This window comes from Primulina tabacum, chromosome 2 (assembly GCF_025594145.1).
Source record: "Primulina tabacum isolate GXHZ01 chromosome 2, ASM2559414v2, whole genome shotgun sequence".
Lineage (NCBI taxonomy): Eukaryota > Viridiplantae > Streptophyta > Magnoliopsida > Lamiales > Gesneriaceae > Primulina > Primulina tabacum.
Window position 1 is genome coordinate 49,636,071 of NC_134551.1, and position 20,788 is coordinate 49,656,858.

At 37.6% G+C, this 20,788-nt stretch overlaps 1 protein-coding gene across 3 annotated transcripts; it reads right to left on the minus strand.

Moving 5' to 3' along the window:
* Positions 1 to 33: 33 nt before the first annotated feature.
* On the minus strand, positions 34 to 13,094 carry LOC142534770 (vacuolar protein sorting-associated protein 2 homolog 2-like). Of its 3 annotated transcripts, XM_075641528.1 has the most exons (10): positions 12,763 to 13,094; positions 12,610 to 12,660; positions 7,146 to 7,250; positions 6,947 to 7,018; positions 6,775 to 6,846; positions 6,364 to 6,480; positions 6,197 to 6,255; positions 5,419 to 6,000; positions 5,077 to 5,190; positions 117 to 137 (listed from the first exon to the last, which is right to left on the minus strand). In XM_075641528.1, exons 1-8 carry the CDS (start codon positions 12,766 to 12,768, stop codon positions 5,937 to 5,939), a joined length of 546 nt encoding a protein of 181 aa, XP_075497643.1. In that variant the 5' UTR covers positions 12,769 to 13,094; the 3' UTR covers positions 117 to 137; positions 5,077 to 5,190; positions 5,419 to 5,936. The 3 variants fall into 3 exon arrangements, with proteins under 3 accessions (XP_075497644.1, XP_075497642.1, XP_075497643.1); XM_075641529.1 differs by lacking the exon at positions 5,419 to 6,000 and having other exon boundaries at positions 34 to 137; positions 12,763 to 13,091; XM_075641527.1 differs by having other exon boundaries at positions 67 to 137; positions 5,077 to 6,000.
* Between the last annotated feature and the right edge of the window lie 7,694 nt (positions 13,095 to 20,788).

Sequence of the window (20,788 nt, forward strand, 5' to 3'; positions counted from 1 at the left end):
GAAATTACAATTCATGAAATTGGTACCAGGTACGAGGTTCACCGTATGACAGCAAGAGCATCTGACACTGGTAGCCCCCAGTGCATGCATGAGTAAGGTCAAGCATCCTCCACATATTGATTGTGCCATATCCATGCCTGCGCGTGCAAAAAATGACTCGGCCCACGTTGCATATCACGAAACAGCGTAACATATTCAGGTGCAGTGTCAAATACACCAGTTAGCAGTAAGTAAGTTAGTAAGCAATTAGCAATTAGTTAGAAAGCGGTTATTAGTATTAGAGCTATTAATATACAAGACAAATAGCTTTTGTATTCATTCGTTTATTTCCAGATTACATTCAATATATCAAAGAACTCTCGGTTCGAGAGATTCAATAGCTTCACGTAATATGGTATCAGAGCTTCCGCATAAATCCTTCAATTTCTTTCATATCGTCCCAAATTCTTGAGCTAACGATTCGATGGCTCCCGGAAACACATCTGAAGTTCCTCGCACGCATGCTCCATCCGCCATTGATGATCCCCTGAGTCCCTACTTCCTGCATCACTCGGATAATCCAGGGCTCACACTGGTATCACAATCGCTTACCTGAGACAATTACCCGTCCTGGAGTAGAGCAATGAAGATTGCGCTTTCAGTCAAGAACAAGTTCGGTTTCGTTGATGGAACGATCGTCAAGCCTCCTGAGGTAGATTCAAATCTTCTCAATTTCTGGACTAGAAACAATAATATTGTAATATTTTGGATTCTGAATTCGGTATCTAAAGATATTTCGGCAAGTATTCTTTTCTCGGAGTCTGCTGCACACATTTGGGAAGATCTCAAAGAAAGATTTCAGCAAAGTAATGGACCAAGAATTTTTCAATTAAGGCGTGATTTAATCAATCTGTGTCAAGAACAACAATCCGTGAGTGTCTATTTCACGAAACTTAAAGCGATTTGGGAAGAATTGAATAACTTTCGTCCACTTTATAGTTGTGGAAGATGCACTTGTGAAGGAGTTAGGAAAATGGATGCATACTCCCAGATGGATTACATCATGACTTTTCTCATGGGTCTTAATGAATCTTTTGCTCAAATTCGCAGTCAAATTTTAATACTTGATCCCCTTCCTCCCATCAATCGTGTGTTCTCGCTGGTTGTTCAAGAAGAACGCCAGAGAGCAATTGGCTCACATCCTTCAATCCATAATCATGCAGGGGACATGGCATTTGCTCTCAAAACTAATCGGCCACAACGACATTCTCATGAACGAGGGCCCTCGAGGTTCGTTCGAGAAAGGCCATTTTGTACTAAGTGCAACATCAATGGACATACAATAGACACATGTTATAAAATCCATGGGTACCCACCAGGATTCAAGTTCAGAGGAAACACCATTAATCGGGCAAATGTGTTCAATGCAAATCAAGTGTCTGATTCACACAATTCCTCTGCTAGTACAGATGATGGTCCAAATCAGAATTTGTTTCAGAGTTTCAACACAAAGCAATTAAATCAGTTAAAGATAATGTTTGACCAACATATTTCTTCGGTTGATCAGAAGCACAGTCACCCCAATGAGCCAAGCAATGCTCCCACCACAGGTATATGTTTATCTACATATGCTCCTAATGATTTAGTCTCTTCATCATATTGGATTATTGATTCCGGAGCATCCCGACACATATGTTCCCATGCGTACTGGTTTAATTCACTCAAACCAGCTGGTGGTTCCATAATTACCCTACCCAATCACACAACCATTGAGGTTAAGTTTTGTGGTGATATTGAACTTGGTGAAAGTCTCATTCTTAAGGACGTTATGTTTGTACCAGATTTCAAGTTCAATCTTTTATCTGTCAGTGCACTCCTTGCTACTGCCAAATCAATGATCATCTTTTATCATGATTCATTCGTCATTCAGGAAGCATTAACGACGAAGACGATTGGCAAGGGTAGGAAACTAGAAGGGCTCTATGTGCTTGATACAAATTCAATCCATCAACATTGTTCTGTCAATCAAATATCAGCTGAAACGTGGCATAGCCGGCTTGGGCATCCTTCGGTTAGTGTCATGAATACACTAAAAGATCAATTACAGCGTAATATGCAAAATTTAGATAGATGTAAATCTTGCTACATTTGTCCATTAGCAAAACAAAAGAGACTTGCGTTTATATCACACCATAATATGGCTGCTTCTTCCTTTGATCTTGTGCATTGTGATATTTGGGGTCCATATAATGTTCCAACCATACATAATCAAAGATATTTCTTAACCTTGGTGGATGACTGCACACGGTTTACATGGATATTTCTCCTTCAATACAAGTCAGATGCACTCAAGGTTGTCTCAAAGTTTTGCATTATGGTTGAAACTCAATTTCTCAAGAAAATTAAAGCATTTCGCACTGATAATGCAAAAGAGCTTGAGTTTACCGAATTATTTCTTGAAAGAGGCATCATACATCAGTTTTCGTGTGTACAAACACCTCAACAAAATTCCGTAGTCGAAAGGAAGCATCAACATCTATTAAATGTTGCTCGAGCTCTATTATTTCAGTCCCATGTGGGGGTTAATCTATGGGGCGAATGTATCATGACAGCAACTTACTTAATCAATCGGGTACCATCTCCCACAAATCAAAACAAGTCTCCCTATGAACTACTATATCAGAAGTCGTTTGACTACTCATCTTTAAGAAATTTTGGTTGTTTAGCTTTTGCTTCTACTCTAGCTGCTCATCGGGACAAGCTATCACCTCGTGCTCGGGCTTGTGTTTTCTTAGGTTATCCTGCTGGTATTAAAGGGTACAAGTTACTTGATATCAAAAGTCATGAAATTTTTATTTCCCGGGATGTTATATTTCATGAAACAACATTCCCTTTTCTGTCCACTAACACAAATATCAACATTGATCCATTTGATGATGTGGTTCTGCCATTGTCTCATGATACATCAAATCTCGACACCTTGGTTCCTTCCATGGTCGAGGATCCACACTTACTTGAGTCCATCAATCATTCTTCGCCCATGGATCAAGCTACTATTCAACCAGTGTCAGTTCCTCTTCGAACTTCATCCAGAAACACACAGCCTCCATCATATCTTCGTGATTATCATTGCAATCTGATGCAGTCCAGCAACCTAATGCAGTCCAGCAGTTCTCTCACCTTTGAAGCTGTATATCCCTTGAGCTCTTGCCTTTCTTATGAATCTTTGTCTCATTCTTATCGCAATCTTGTCCTCAATGTGTCTTCACAATTTGAGCCACAATTCCATCATCAAGCTGTCGGTTTTCCTCAGTGGCGAGCAGCCATGCGTGATGAACTAGAAGCTATGGAGTCTAATCACACATGTTCAGTTGTCCCATTACCACATGGCAAACATTCCATCGGTTGTCGATGGGTTTTTAAGATTAAATACGCATCTAACGGGTTGATTGACAGACACAAGGCTCGCCTTGTAGCCAAAGGATATACACAACAGGAAGGTATTGACTTCTTTGAAACTTTTTCCCCTGTGGCAAAGCTAGCAACCGTCAAAGTGTTGTTAGCACTAGCTGCAAGTCAGAGTTGGAAACTTGCCCAATTGGATGTGAACAACGCATTTCTCAATGGTGATTTGTTGGAGGAAGTCTACATGGATTTGCCACTTGGCTACAATACACAAGTTTCACACACCGATTCATCCCAAAAACTTGTATGTAAGCTTCACAAATCAATTTACGGTCTTCGTCAAGCTTCTAGGCAGTGGTACTCTAAGTTTTCTACGGCGCTGCTTCAATCTGGATTCACACAATCTCAATTTGATCACACTCTGTTCACCAAAGGCACAGGCCACTCTTTTGTGGCACTTCTTGTATACGTAGATGACATCATAATTACATGTCCATCCTCAAGTATCATTCACTCATTAAAAGTGCTTCTCCAAGAACATTTTAAACTCAAGGATTTGGGTTCGTTAAAGTACTTTCTTGGTCTTGAAATCGCTCGGTCACAGGACGGCATTTGTCTATCACAACGACATTATGCCTTAAAGCTATTAGAGGACACGGGATTTTTGGCCAATAAGCCAGTTTCCACACCAATGGAACCACGACTTCGGCTAAACAATACTGATGGTGAGCTACTAGAGGATATTTCACAATACCGTAGGCTCATTGGACGGCTTCTCTATCTCACACTATCACGGCCAGACATTACATTTGCGGTTCACAAGCTTAGTCAATATGTTGCTAAGCCTCGCACGACTCATTTACATGATGTGCATCACATTTTGCGCTACCTAAAATCAGCCCCTGGTCAAGGAATTTTCTTCCCAACTTCATCTTCCACTCAGCTGAGAGCCTTCTCTGACGCTGATTGGGCCGCCTGTCTTGACACGAGGAAGTCACTCACAGGATTTTGTATCTTTCTTGGTGATGCTTTAATCTCCTGGAAGGCAAAGAAGCAAGCCACCGTTTCCAGGTCTTCTACCAAAGCTGAATACAGAGCATTGGCTAGCACCACCAGTGAAATCTCGTGGCTTATTCAATTGCTTCATGATTTCCACATTTCGCCACCGTCACCAGCAACCTTGTTCTGTGACAGTCAATCGGCAATACACATTGCCACTAATCCAGTGTTTCACGAACGAACAAAGCATATAGAAATCGATTGTCATTTTATTCGAGGACGAATCCTAGATGGATCTATCAAGTTACTGCCAGTTAGATCGAATTCTCAACTCGCGGACATGTTCACAAAGCCATTGTCGTCTCCCACATTATCCACTTTACTCTCCAAGATGTCCATCACTAACATTTATGGCACATCTTGAGGGGGGTGTATCAAATATACCAGTTAGCAGTAAGTAAGTTAGTAAGCAATTAGCAATTAGTTAGAAAGCGGTTATTAGTATTAGAGCTATTAATATACAAGACAAATAGCTTTTGTATTCATTCGTTTATTTCCAGATTACATTCAATATATCAAAGAACTCTCGGTTCGAGAGATTCAATAGCTTCACGTAATATGCAGTGCAATCAATATCCAACTCTTCCTTGCTAGTACAACCAAACAATCAAGGAGAAGAATCTAAAAAATTACCAGTTGGTGGCACAGGAGTAACCATATTGCATAATGTGCAGCGAACATTTGTTGCTCCTCTGGGATAAAGTAGGACAGTCCTACACCCACCGCACACAAGCTGGCTCTGCATATCTACAAAACTCAAATTTTTCAGGATAAAAATCAAACTTTTAAAGAGTAGCCATCATAAATCAGAGACTTGTAACTTCCAGCAATACATGATTCTCACACACCCCACCAAAACAGAAGAAGAGATTCATCCCAGGACATCACTATCTTAAAATTGTTCGATAATCTTGGTCAGAACATGAAAAATAACCTTTCTAGGAAACAAATTCGACAGGAGTAAATAGTTATTACCAACCCTAACCGAATCATTACACCTTGCAGGAGGAGATTAAAGAAAGGGAAATCGTCGATTCTCCAAATAAAAATCTGAATCAGATACCCCGCGATTTGATTAAATAGCTGATTTTCATCTTTCCGTTGAAATTTTCAGAAGATCGTGGCTGACACTTCTCTCTTGCACACATTGCCCGCGTCAACGTGTAAAGGATTGGGAACTGAATCTGTTCGATACTAACACATGGAGTTCATCGTATTTTTATTGTTTTTAACTTCATATAAGAACAAATGAGAATCGTTGGATTATCCCTTGCAGGCAACTTCCGCAGAGATAGCGATGACAAAATGGAGTTGGAGCTAGAATTCAAAAGGCTTGGCCATTAAACATGGTTTGCTACTGGCTTAACTAATAACTTTCGATGGGGAAATAATAAATAATAGATGCATCAATAAAAATCATCAGATCTCATAAAAATGTTTATACAATAAATATGATGTTTCAAAGTAAGCAATTGATTCCATAGTTTCAGTTATCATATCCGTCGAAGGGACGCCAGCCTTTTCTCGAGGTCTTCAACGTCAGTGGAAGCAGCAGAACTGGAAAAATTCACACAAAAAGCATTTACAACCACCTATATAAGAGTGTATCTTCAAGTATCATATAGCTTTGGGGTGGAGAAAGAGGTCCAACAAACGAAACAGAAGAGGTTGTTGTAGTGCTATATGATTGCAAATGGAAGAATCTAGAGACAGAAACGAGGATGATTTGTTAAAGAAAAAAAATGACGCATACCTGGGAGCATTTTTAGCTTCTTTCTTTGATGCGATACGCCCTTTTGGAGCTGAAGATAACTGTTACTCAAAGAAGGTGGTATTAGAGATCAGGGACTTTTTGTTTGTTATCGTTGTCTTTCTGTACTATTTGTGGCAAGAATTTGTGAGAAATAAACTGAAACAAACCTGTGATGCAATGTCGACACCAATCTCATCAAGCACCTGGTTGGTAAGTTCTTCGGTCTCGTCCTCAGCCTCATCTTTGTCTAACGTCTCATCGATCGCCTCTGACATCATTTCAATCTGAAAGGAAATTTTTGTTTATTCTCGTTATCTGATTGAAGAAAAGACCAAGCAAGAGATTAACCAGGTGAATTTATCTTGCAACATGATAGTTTCAGAAAATGCTCAAAACAAGGTGACTTAGGGCAAATGCAGGTGAATCCATGATTTGGAAGTTTGCCTGGCAAGAGATTAACCATGGCAAAGAGGGATATTGCAAACATATATTAACTGCAGTGAAAACTTTTCACCGAAGTCCCGAAAATTTATCTTGCAACATTGTCAGAAAATGCTCGAAACAAGTTTAAATTTTACCGTCAGGTCCATCTGCGCCGACTCTTTCTGGAATTCTTTGATCATTTTGGTTTGCTTTGCAGGTTCCATTTGCTAAAAGAAATGGAAAAATCAATTAATTCATCGAATATACGAATATCTCATCTTTTATTACTCTAAAACAGAAGCACAAGATCGGTAGAAACACCCCTACCTTGTTCATGGCAGTCATGGCTTTAGTTGCACCCTTCATACCAGTTGAAATTGAAGTACTAGCATACAAAGCCTACATATGTGGTAAAAATGTTAAGAACTCATAAGAAGTACAACAATACACCAAGATTGAAAGAGTGTGAATGATTTAATATTATTATTTCCAAGGTCGAGATTTTACCCAAGGTTATAACGATCACCTGAGTATGAGTTGCCACACCTCTGATCTGGGCACGACTCGCTTGCAAGTTTGTTATTTGCTGCCGCAGCCGAACTAATTGACGAGCTAAGATTTTGGTGGCAGCCTAGTTTGTCACCAAAACAGCAAGTTACTGCGATTTAGAGTTCAAAATGTACTATCCAAAGGCATAGTTTGTTGGGAAATTACCTCGAAGTGATGTCGATCACGATGATAATAGCACTCAAAAATGCGGAATAAAATAATCAACAAGAACACAAAGATTTACGTGGTTCACCCAAAATAGGCTACGTCCACGGAGCACTGCAACTTTTATAACCGGAAGAAATATTACAACAAGTGTATACATCAATACACTCAATATTTCTCACACTCCCAAACCCGAGTATACCGAGAAAATAATTTCTCTAACTCACACAAGAGAATTCCTGCACTCAAGAAAAAAATACACTCTTTTTTTCTATGCACTCTCTTTTTATCAAAGCTGAAAAGCTTTTGATTTTGGGATACAATAACTGAAGGAGTTGAGCTCTATTTATAACCAGAATTCTTAAGCCAAAACAGAAAATCTCCCGATGTGGGATTTTCATTTTCTGATTTTTAAATTCCGCGTGGGCCCCACCTCATTAAAAACTCACCTAACAATTCTCCCACTTGAAGACTTGATTTCAATCATGTCTTCACATCATCATTGCAGCAGCTCATATATCTCCATTTATACTTGCAGTCCGACTGAAGTTGAACACAACTTCAGTTTGTCAATGGTTACTGTCTTTGTGAGCATATCGGCTGGATTCTTACTTCTAGGAATCTTCTCCAGCATCAAGATTCCATCTTCCAGCACCGATCTGATGAAATGGTACCTAACCTGTATATGCTTTGTCCTAGCATGATAAACAGGATTTTTTGCTAAATGAATAGCACTCTGACTGTCACAGTGTAACGTGCTATCTTCAAGCTTCTGAACCAATTCTTCCTGAAAGGATCTCAACCATATCATCTCCCTGCTAGCTTCTGTAACTGCAACATACTCAGCCTCAGTAGTCGAAAGCGCAACAATCTTTTGCAGCTTAGACACCCAGCTTACAACTGTACCACCTAATGTGAACACATATCCAGTAATACTTTTCCTGCCATCCAGGTCACCATCCATATCGGCATCGACAAAACCCTGTAAGCCCAATTTTGACCTCCTGAAGCATAAAGAACAACTAGCAGTACCTGTCAAATACCTGAGAATCCACTTAACTGCTTCCCAGTGTTGCTTTCCTGGATTACTCATAAACCTGCTCACAACTCCCACTGCATGTGCTATGTCTGGTCTTGTACACACCATTGCATACATGAGGCTTCCGACAGCAGAAGCATAAGGAACCTTATTCATATAAGCCTTCTCCTGCTCCGTCGATGGTGATTGTGCTTTGGTTAGTTTGAAATGACTAGCCAAAAGAGTACTAACAGATTTAGCTTCATTCATATTAAATCTGTTAACCACCTTTTTCACGTACTCTTCTTGTGATAACTTCAAGAATCCATTCACCCTGTCTCTTAAGATCCCCATTCCAAGGATTTGCTTTGCAGCACCCAAATCCTTCATGGCAAATTCCTTTGATAAATCTTTTTTCAGTTTATCAATTTCTTCCAGACAAGCTCCAGCTATCAGCATATCATCTACATATTGCAGTAGTATGATATAAGAACCGTCAAACTTTTTCACATAACAGCAATGATCAGCTTGACACCTTAGGAAACCATTATTACTCATAAATCCGTCAAACTTCTTGTACCACTAGTCTTGGAGCTTGTTTGAGACCGTACAAGCTCTTCTGAAGTTTGCACACCATTCTCTCTTTTCCCCGTACTTTAAAGTCCTGTGGCTGCTTCATATAAATTTCTTCATCTAGGTCACCGTGAAGAAACGCATTCTTTACATCCAACTGCTCCAAATGTAAGTCTTCCTTCGCCACTAGTCCAAGTACAGTCCTGATAGTGATTAATTTAACCACCGGAGAGAAAATCTCGGTGTAATCAATGCCTTCCCGTTGTTGGAAGCCTTTTACAACAAGTCTTGCCTTGTACCGCTTGCTACCATCATGCTCTTCTTTTAACCGGTACACCCACTTGTTATGTAACGCTTTTTTGCCTTGCAAAAGTTCTGTCAACTCCCACGTCTGATTGGATGACAGTGAATCCATCTCATCTTCCATGGCCAACTCCCACTTGGTTAAATCATCATTTTGCATTGCCTCATCATAGGTCTCCTGTTCACCTTCGTCTGTCAGCAAAATATAGTGAAGTGCAGGGGAGTATCTCTCAGGTGGTCTGATGGTTCTCAAAGATCTCCTGAGTTCAAGCACCAGAGTTTGTGGGTCATCATCTTGTGCAGTTTCTTCTCCATCTTCCTGGTTACTGGTTTTCGATTCATTCACAGGAATATATGTCAATGGCACTTCATCAGTCTTCTTGACTTCAGGACATTCATCTCCAGCTCCAATGTCTGACTTGTCCTTGTACAGAAGCTGCTCATTAAAGATTACATCCATGCTCCGAATGATCTTCCGATTTTGGTCATCCCAGAAACGATAACCAAACTCATTATCTTCATAACCAATAAAGAAGCACTTCTTTGATTTCGGATCAAGTTTTGTTCTGCTTGCTGAATCAATATGAACATAGGATAGACATCCAAACACTTTCAAGAAAGAAAGGTTTACTTCTTTGCCGCTCCAAACCTCTTCGGGTATTTTGCAGTCAAGCGATATCGAAGGTCCTCTGTTGATCAAATATGCTGCAGTGTTAACAGCATCAGCCCAGAATGATGTTGGCAATCCAGAATGCAATCTCATGCTCCTTGCTCGTTCATTCAGGGTTCTGTTCATCCTTTCAGCTACACCATTCTGTTGAGGTGTACCGGGAATGGTTTTCTCCATCTTGATCCCGTTCTGTGCACAATATTTTTTAAACTCATCATCTTCATATTCTCCACCATTGTCAGACCGTAAGCACTTCACCTTCAAGTTGGTCTCATTTTCCACCATGGCTTTCCACCTTTTAAAGGTCTCGTAAACATCAGATTTATTTTTCAGAAAATAAACCCAAATTTTTCTACTCGAATCGTCAATGAATGTGACATAGTATCTCGAGCCTCCAAGGGATGTCACAGGAGATGGTCCCCATATATCAGTATGAACCAGCTCCAACTTTGCTGCTTTTGGTTCTCTACCGCCTTTTGAAAAGCTCACCTTCTTCTGCTTTCCAAGGATACAGCTTTCACATAGTTGGTGTTCAACAGTCTTTAATTCTGGTAGCTTTCCTTTTGACACCAACATCTTCATTCCCTTCTCACTCATATGTCCAAGTCTATAATGTCATAGACTTGAATTGGCTCCAGCATCCACAGCTGCTAATGTGTCTCTGCAACTGGAAGTCATATACAGTGTTCCAGTTTTCTTTCCTCGAGCAACAATCATGGCTCCTTTGTTCACTTTCCAGGAACCATCACCGAATGTCACATTGTGGCCTTCATCATCCAGCTGTCCCACCGAGATCAGATTGCGTGCCAATTTTGGTACATGTCTGAGTTTGTTGATTTTCCAGACAGATCCATTTGGCATTTTCATCCGTACATCACCCATACCAACAATTTCCAAGGGTTTTCCATCAGCCAGGAAAACTTTTCCGTAATCGCCAGCGATGTAATTATCAAATACATCGCGATCACCAGTGGTATGAAACGAAGCTCCCGAGTCCGTAACCCAAGAATCAACAGGGCTTTCCATGGATAATAGCAGAGCATCATGTACTTCCTCAGTGATAGCATTGGCATTATTCTTCGTTGATCTGCAGTTCTTTTTCAAGTGACCAGTTTCACCACAGCTCCAGCACTTCAAATTCTTTCAAAGTTGCTTTTGTCTTTTCCATTTCTTGATTTGGATCTACCGCGTCATCGGTTGGAACTCCTTTCACCACCTCTGTTATCAAGATTTAGAGCAGATCTCGATGATGTTGCTTCACCCGAGTCTTTCCTGCGAACTTCTTCAGCAATGATTAGATCTCTAACATCATTGAGTTGTAGTTTCCCTTTTCCAACAGAGTTGCTAACCGCTGCTCGTATCGGTTCACAATTGTCTGGATAAAGACGCCAGAAGAATAAGTGCACGAATCTCATCATCAAAATTAATTTCAACCGATGTTAGCTGAGAAACAATCGTGTTGAACTCAGTTGATGTGTTTAGCCACCGAAGCACCTTCACCCATTTTCAAGTTGAATAACTTTTTCATGAGATGTACTTTATTGTTTGCTGATGGCTTCTCGTACATGTCCGATAAAATGGACATCATCTCTTCTGTGGTTTTTGCCTCCGCCACGTTATGTGCCACGTTCTTCGTTAGGGTTAGTCGTATCACACCTAACACCTGTCGGTCAAGGAGCTCCCAATCATCATCCTCCATCTTTTCTGGTTTCTTTCCTGATAGAGGTTGATGCAGCTTCTTACTGTACAGATAATCTTTATCTGTAACCGCCAGAACGAAAAATCTGTTCCGTCGAACTTGTTGATTCTCGGTCCCAATCCATCACCTCCGACCATCGCTTCTCTAGCCTTAGCAAAAAATCTAAAAAATCTTTTCTGATGTGGAAGATCAGACGGAGCTGCAACCACAGAGCATACTCAGAATTTTAAGAATTTTCACAACAAGGCTCTGATACCAGTTGTTGGGAAATTACCCCGAAGTGATGCCGATCACGATGATAATAGCACCCAAAAATGCGAAATAAAATAATCAACAAGAACACAAAGATTTACGTGGTTCACCCAAAATAGGCTACGTCCACGGAGCACTGCAACTTTTATAACCGGAAGAAATATTACAACAAGTGTATACATCAATACACTCAATATTTCTCACACTCCCAAACCCGAGTATACCGAGAAAATAATTTCTCTAACTCACACAAGAGAATTCCCGCACTCAAGAAAAAAATACACTCTTTTTTTCTATGCACTCTCTTTTTATCAAAGCTGAAAATCTTTTGATTTTGGGATACAATAACTGAAGGAGTTGAGCTCTATTTATAACCAAATTCTTAAGTCAAAACAGAAAATCTCCCGATGTGGGATTTCATTTTCTGATTTTTAAATTTCGCGTGGGCCCCACCTCATTAAAAACCCACCTAACACAGTTAAGTGAAAAGGGGAGTCAAATTGAACATTTGAATTGAAATACGACAACTGTTTTTTGTGCACATTTGTTGGCATTTTCTCAGATTGTCTTCTGAAATTATATACATTGTGAAGAGTCCTTAAAAGAGTAGTAGAGCTACAGATAGACTAAATTAAACGACCGTGGAGCTACAATGATATCAAAGAAGATCACCATTTGAAGCATGCACCACCCAATCACAGGCAGTAACACCAAATTTAAACAAACTCGAAAGAACCAGAAATAAATTCATTAAAGCATACCCCATTTCCTGTTTTAGCTGTTTTCTTGATCTCTGCCACCAATATCCTTTCCTGAGTAGTGGACAATAATGAGATTTCCCATATGTACTGTGAACATAAATTGAAACAATGAAAATTGTTAGAAACATATATCACCAAGGGATAAGAGAATACCACCATTTGTAAAGATGAGATCTCGCCTTCGATCCCTGCGATTAACAAAAAAATCCCCCGAGAAACTTATGTGAATAAAAGAAAGGGATATTGCAGATGCAGCATGTTAAACATTTTTTACTCTTAAGCCCATATGCTAGCCAGAATGAATAGATTTGTGATTGTTGATTTGTTGGTGCTAGAACAATCTAGTCAACAGAACCTACTGCGAGATCAGTATTGTCAAAAAGGCTAAGCCCATTGGGTCAGCCAGCCTAACTCTTGACTCAAGGTGGGTTGGGCTAGTTAGGGAAATTCTCAACCCGTCTAATGGTGGGTTGTGGCACGTTGCAAACAATTCAATAGCCATGACTAATTTACCACACATTCATCAAGTGCATATCTTCCATTATGTTTTTTATGATCGACAACACTTCCAACAACAAAATCATGATCATTTATAAGCATATACAAAGTGTCATACCAAGCTCTATGAAATTGGTTATGTAAACCCATCCCATACCTATATCAGATTGATATGATGATATATAAACTAAATGTCAAACTTTGTTTCTATCAAATTGATTTAATTCATCTTGCATGAATTCTATCCAATTAGAATAACTTCATCAATCTTTTTTGGTTCAATCTCAGAGATAAAGACATCATGCTAAATTCATCAATTATCAGTTTTTAGTTCCTAAGGAGCAAAAAAGTTACCAATGACCAATTCAGTTGGATGATTTGTATTCGACTAGAAGAATGGTCCAAGAGGATTTGTATTAGCAGCTGAAACTTGATTTTGAACTAGATTAGCTTGATCTTGGACTAGATTATTTTGACCTGAGTAAGCTTGATCTCCTATATTGTCATTTCGATCTTTCAAGTTTATGTCAATAGCTTAATCAACTTGAATGCCTCTGGCTCATAGAGTGGATCATCTATTCTTTTGATCTGAATCTTATCATAACTTTCGGACTCAAGGTCAGTAGATTCCAGTCTGTTAATCAAATAATTTAATTTTGCATTTTGTGCAATAATAGTAGATTCATCAAAGACAATATGAACTTATTCTTCAACAGTTAAAGTTATATTATTGAACACGAGATAAGCTTTGCTAACGCAATAATATACTAAGAATATATTATCTTATTTAATATCAAAGACATATGAATATACTAAGAATATACCATTTTATTCAATATCAAAGACAATGAAATGATTTATACTGTTATTATGAATAAATAACTTACAATCAAATATACAAAAGTATGAGATTTCATGTTGATTGCGATTCCAGATCTCATGAGGTGTATTTCTGTTATTCTTGTTGATCATTAACATTTTCTAATGTAGCATACATTGTTTACGATTTCTGCCCAAGAACGTTGAGAAACAACTGATTCACCTAACATGGCTCAAACGTTGAGAAACCACGATGCATTCACTTGTTCTTCTGTTAAACATGCTGAGTAGTCTGAATTTCAGGCTCTATATGTTCATATTTTGTGTTGGATCTAACAAAATCTATGAATTTAGATTTGTATTTTTCCAGACACAACTGACTACTTGCTTTGGAAGAATTACAATCATTATTGTCAAATCCTAAGCATGTTCTTTCACCAGCTTGCTTTTGACCTATGCAACACGGACACCTTAACAAAATTTCTAAAGTACCGGACACGGATACGACATGCGGATACGCTTGTCGGATATGGAAAAATCCACGTCGTTGACTTTATTTTAATAATTGTCGTATCCCAGCCGTATCGTGTCTTATATTTTCAAAATTTGTCGTATCACCGTATCCGTAGTGTAATCGATACAATACCCATACCCGTACCAATATCCATGTAACATAGCTTTTGACCTTCATGCAATTTTTCAAGTGAAACAGAACACTTAGTCCAAGCGTTGACTAAATTGTTCAATCTCTGATTTTCAATCATGATAACTTGAACTTCATTAGCGTACTCACTTATGTCTTTAGATTGTTCAGCTCATCAGACTTAATGTTGTCAGATTTGCTGAACTTATATGTTATACTGCTCAATGAGGATAATACTCGCCTTGGTAGCACACTTGGACATGGAACTTCAACAACTCAATGTAAAAACAATATTTCTTAATGGAGAACTTGAAAAGATCATTTACATGGACCAACCAAAGGGATTCTTGACAGAAGAATCCAAGCAGAAGGTGTGCCTCTTGAAAAATATCACTTTATGGACTAAACAAAGCCAAAGACAATGGTACAAATGGTTTGATGAGTTTATGCTAAGAATAAACTTCGGGATGAGCAATTATGACAAGTGTGTTTGTAAGCAAATATCATATCCAAACTCTTAAACAATAACTAAGATTGGAATTTGAAATGAAGGAATTGGAACATGCCAAAAAGAATCCTAGGAATAGAAATTACGAGGAAAATGGATTGCAAGAGTTTGTTTCTAAGTCAAGGATCATATATAAAGAAAGTGCTCCAACTATTTAATATGCATGAGTCTAAGACAGTAAGCACGCTACTCGGCCAAAATTTTAAACTCTCAGTGGAACAGTCACCAACAAATGAGTAAGATAGGATGAAGATGATGCATATTCCATATGCAAGTGAAGTGAGAATCAAAACCTATGGGATGGTGCGTAGTCAACCAAACTTATCATAATCAATAAGCTTGATCTCCAGATTTATGGCTAACCCTGGACAGAGTCATTGGGAAACCTTAAAATGGACACTAAGGCATGACTGAGGTCTTCGCGGTCCAAGATTATCAAACCATCAGACCGTACATTACTTCAGTCAGAATGAGTCCCCGAGACCCAAGGACATTGGCTTCCGATCTTTCCATTTTTTTACACATCTCCTTTGTAAAATCTCCCAACTATATTTGAAAATGAATTAGTTATCCATAAATACGAACGTCTTTCCTCTCGACACTTCAGATGTAGGCTTGATGCTTAAGAATCAGCTGGGAAACACAACACAACTTCTTGAAGGGTATGTGGATTCAGATTTTGCGGAGAACTTAGATACTAGAAAGTCCCAAACATGCTATGTTTTCACTTTATTTGGTACTGACATCAGTTGAAAAGCCTCACCCATAACTTCTTGAAGGGTATGTGGATTCAGTTTTGCGGGGAACTTAGATACTAGAAAGTCTCATACATGCTATGTTTTCACTTTATTTGGTACTGACATCAGTTGAAAAGCCTCGCCCAATTGGTTGTAGCTTTATAAACAAATGAGGCCGAATACATAGCTATTACGGAGCCCATCAAGGAGACAATATAGTTGAAAAGTTTAACAGCAGAACTTGGAATTGAATAGGAGCAGGTTGTGGTGAATTGTGATAACCAAGTGGGATTATCAAAACACCAATATTCCACGAACGTTCTAAGCATGTTGATGTTAAGTTGCATTTTGTAAGGGACAACATCTCTTAAGGGGAGATAAAACTTAAGAAGATCGCAATGGATGACAACCCAACAGATATGCTAACAAAGTCACTGCCTCATGTCAAGTTTAAATATCGTTTGAACTTGATCGATACAGTGGTTCAGAAGGAGGAGGAAAATGAGAGTAGCCAAACTCGGAGACAAGGTGGAGAACTGTGAAGGAAATGTCTCCCAAGTTGGCATCTTTATTGAGGATAGCATAACATATTCTTTGAGTCTGGTACAGAAAATAACTTCCAGTGTCAACAGCTCTACAACTGGATGAGGAGGTCACTGAAGGCTTGTGTGAAAGAGACTGGACTTTGAGAAATCTTCAGAAACAGAGGAATTCAAGAGGGAAGAAAACAGGTATATGAGGGAAAAAAATTCTCAGATTGTATTTTCTATTCTTGAGTGTGAAAAATTTTGTAATTGTTTTTGTTCATCAATAAGAGTTGGTTATCCATAAATACGAATGTCTTTCCTCTCGACACTTCAGATGTAGGCTTGATGCTTAAGAATCAGCTGGGAGACACAACACAACTTCTTGAAGGGTATGTGGATTCAGATTTTGCGAGGAACTTAGATACTAGAAAGTCCCAAATATGCTAGATTTTCACTTTATTTGGTACTGACATCAGTTGAAAAGTCTCACCCACAACTTCTTGAAGGGTATGTGGATTCAGATTTTGCGGGGAACTTAAATACTAGAAAGTCCCGAAACATGCTATGCTTTCACTTTATTTGGTACTGACATCAGTTGAAAAGCCTCGCCCAATTGGTTGTTGCTTTATCAACAAATGAGGCCGAATACATAGCTATTACGGAGCCCATCAAGGAGACAATATGGTTGAAAAGTTTAACAGTAGAACTTGGAATTGAACATGAGCAGGTTGTGGTGAATTGTGATAACCAAGTGGGATTATCAATTCACCAATATTCCACGAACGTTCTAAGCATGTTGATGTAAAGTTGCATTTTGTAAGGGACAACATCTCTCAAGGAGAGATGAAACTTAAGAAGATCGCAATGGATGACAACCCATCAGATATGCTAACAAAGTCACTGCCTCAGGTCAAGTTTAAATACCATTTGAACTTGATCGATACAGTGGTTCAGATGGAGGAGGAAAATGATAGTAGCCAAACTCGGAGACAAGGTGGAGAACTGTGAAGGAAATGTCTCCCAAGTTGGCATCTTTATTCAGGATAGCATAACAGATTCTTTGAGTCTGGTACAGAAAATAACTTCCAGTGTCAACAGCTCTACAACTGGATGAGGAGGTCACTGAAGGCTTGTGAAAAGGACCGGACTTTGAGAAATCTTCAGAAACAGAGGAATTCAAGAGGGAAGAAAACAGGTATATAAGGGAAAAAAATTCTCAGATTGTATTTTCTATTCTTGAGTGTGAAAATCTTTGTAATTGTTTTTGTTCATCAATAAGAGTTGGTTATCCATAAATACGAACGTCTTTCCTCTCGACACTTCAGATGTAGGCTTGATGCTTAAGAATCAGCTTATAAACTAAAAGTCAAATAAAACTATTCATATATCTAAGAAAAATCACCTTATATTATCATAATTTATTAAATGTTTTTTTTATTAATGTAATCATTTTGAGTCTGTTTGATTTGAATTATTTTTATATATGATCGTGAATCAGTGGCACTTGTTATATATATTAGTATATTGAAGAACATTTTGTATAAGAAGACAATTATTTGTTTTGAGTGTATAATATCGGAAAAATTAGTAGATTTTTGAAAGGTTCATTGTGATATAGTAAAGTTAAAAAAAATAGCGATCCAATTATGTGGTTATTCGCCTACATAAATTATTTGAAAAACTATAGTGACTAAATATTTTTTAGAATTATTTTGCTTTTATGCATATATTTAAAATGTATTAATTTATTTGTTTTTTATTTTTAAAATTATAGTAGTAATTATTATTTGTACTATGAATAATCTATTATATATATTTTTATTAAAGTTGAAGACATTATAGTAATCACTTGGGAAGGACACCGATTTTTTCTTTCAACTTTACCTTTATATGATACTAATATTACACTTTTATTTTTTGTTTTTTTTCCAAAATTTCAACACACACTTTTATTTTTATTTTAACAATTCAAATATAAATTAGTCCTTGCCATAATTTGTCAAATTTAACTTTAATTTATCGATAATGATAAAAAAGACTAACACATACAAATTGAGTGTGCTGAATAACTGATGTGCTGTCGTTGTGCCACCAAACTTAAATTTCTACTCTCTAAATAAAATTAGTGTAATGGTGAGCAGGGTCGAATCCACACGGAACGGTGGGTGATTTCTTTCGAGTAAAAGTGCAAATAAAAGGGGGAATTTTTGGATATGAATTTAATAAAATACTAAACTAAATTTAACACTGCAAGAAGAAATAACTAATCAAGATGAATAACTAATGAAATGTAAATTAATATTACCAAGCTCGATTCAAGGGATTTCTACTATTCAATTGTATCACTGTTCATCGACTAACATATTATTTATTCATGCAGTTACAAGTAATTAACCTTAGAATTATAGGGATAGCCGCTAAAATCCTTGCGTTTTCCTAATTTAATTGACCAAACCCAGCATTCAGTCAAAACTTATCAATAATTAACTGGGCACGATAGCGTTCCATATTAATTAAAAATAGCATATTCGTTTTGTGAAAACAGTTAATCCTAAAATCTAACAACTGAGATAGCTGCAATTGATAGATCGAGTTTCGTTGATTTGTATAGATTAAATATGTTATGATAGCACAACACACCTAATCTATCGTTACTCATGTACCAATCGTTCATGACAATTACGGATCACTGAATTCATGGATAGCAGTAGAAAATTATATCTCGAATTAAATTGTCAGATTAACCGAGATACAAATTTCGTATAAATAAATTATAAATCAACAAATACTTGACAAAACACGAATATTAAATTAAAGTGCAAAAAATCTCACAGTGATAAATCGAAATAGTAAAAATATCCCTTGAATCAAAAATAAAACTTAGCCTAAAGATGTGGAGAGAAGTTGAGAGAAAATCCTTGAGCCCCTTGTTTCTTGTGCTTCACGTGAAATTTTTTTGGAGAGGAGAGTTGAGAATTCTCTTCCAATCTGATTCTTTTTATTCCTGTGTTGCGGCGGTCTTCTTCCAATTGAGTAGTAGGCTTTTGGGTCTTAAAAAAATTAAGCTAAAGAAGCCCATTAATTCTAATTAACCCTAAATTTTAAATATAAAATAATAGATAATATTTTATCTAGATTTTCCCTCCTTGCAATTTTTGGCAACTGAAATATCGTCACAAGGCGTGGCCACGCCTTATTCCAGGACTTCTTCTGGTTTGGTCATTCACTTTCAAACTCTATCTTGGAAACTTCAAATTTGATAAACATCACCTTTTTAATCAAATTTGCTCCAAGACCGCGAAAGTTCCTCCTACAATAAAATTACACAAAAATGTATCAATTAAACATATCGGAGGTTGAAATAACGGGAAATATGGAAATAAAAATACTAACTATTACGAGCCTATCAAAATCTCCCACACTTAAACGATGCTTGTCCTCAAGCATAAAATAGATAAACTCATTATCTCAATTTTTCGTCCTCCTTCTGCTTCCTCTACTTATACAAAACATTTTTCATGCAAGAAGATATTTTAATTTCAGAGCACCTCACAAAATAACATCATGAACAATCACTGCAATCAGAATGTGTAGAAATTAAAACGCATGGGATTTAACAACTCCTCACAAGATTCGCTCATTCTGCTCATTAGTGTCTAGGATATATATTAACAAACTCTCATGTCAAATGCATTGAAAACTTTTACCATAGGCTTGCAAATATATCACATCTTTCCACTAAATGAATGAATTAAAATACACAAACAAAAAGGGCTATAAATGGGTTATAACGTGGCTAGGGGTAAGGTAGGATAAAAGGGAACAATGAGCTATGAAATTAGAGAAACCATAACAAACTTTTCTCACACAAATAAAAATGTATCCAAAAACTCTTATATCTCATTATAACAATGGAGCATTTTTTTGTTTTTTTTTTCGGCTCTTTTTTTTTGTAGACGGTGACGATAAGGATTCGAGATTGACTAAATCCCAACAATTCACACTATTTTGGATTGAATGATGCTATTTGTGAAAAGTTTATATGATTCTCCAATTCAAGGTTCAAAAAAGGGGGATAACCAACAAAAAGGATTTATCAGGGCTTGTAATGTGGTTATTTTTATTCAAAGAAAAAAGGCTGAGGCTCAAACTTGGTTCACTAGGGGTCTATGAATCAGGGTAGGCTCAAAGAACGGCTCAGATGATGCGAAAGAAAATGGTTCGAACCTAATGCCCTTATCAGTTTTGTCTATGCACCTAATCCACCAAAAAGTGTTGACAAAGACATGTATAACAATGCAAGTTCTAGAAAAATTAACAATGCAATGACAACACACAATCAAAGAAAATGGAGCATGATATCATGATTGCTCATAGGCTCAAAGCTCACGAAAGAAAAAAGATATAGCAATTGTGTTAAATCACACACACTTGTCCTCTCTAACAA

Coding starts and splice junctions, on each gene's coding strand:
- LOC142534770 (XM_075641527.1), bottom strand. Junction 7,019..7,145: donor GTGTGGCAACTCATACTCAG/GTGATCGTTATA, acceptor CCACATATGTAG/GCTTTGTATGCTAGTACTTC. Junction 6,256..6,363: donor GTGTCGACATTGCATCACAG/GTTTGTTTCAGT, acceptor TTTGAGTAACAG/TTATCTTCAGCTCCAAAAGG.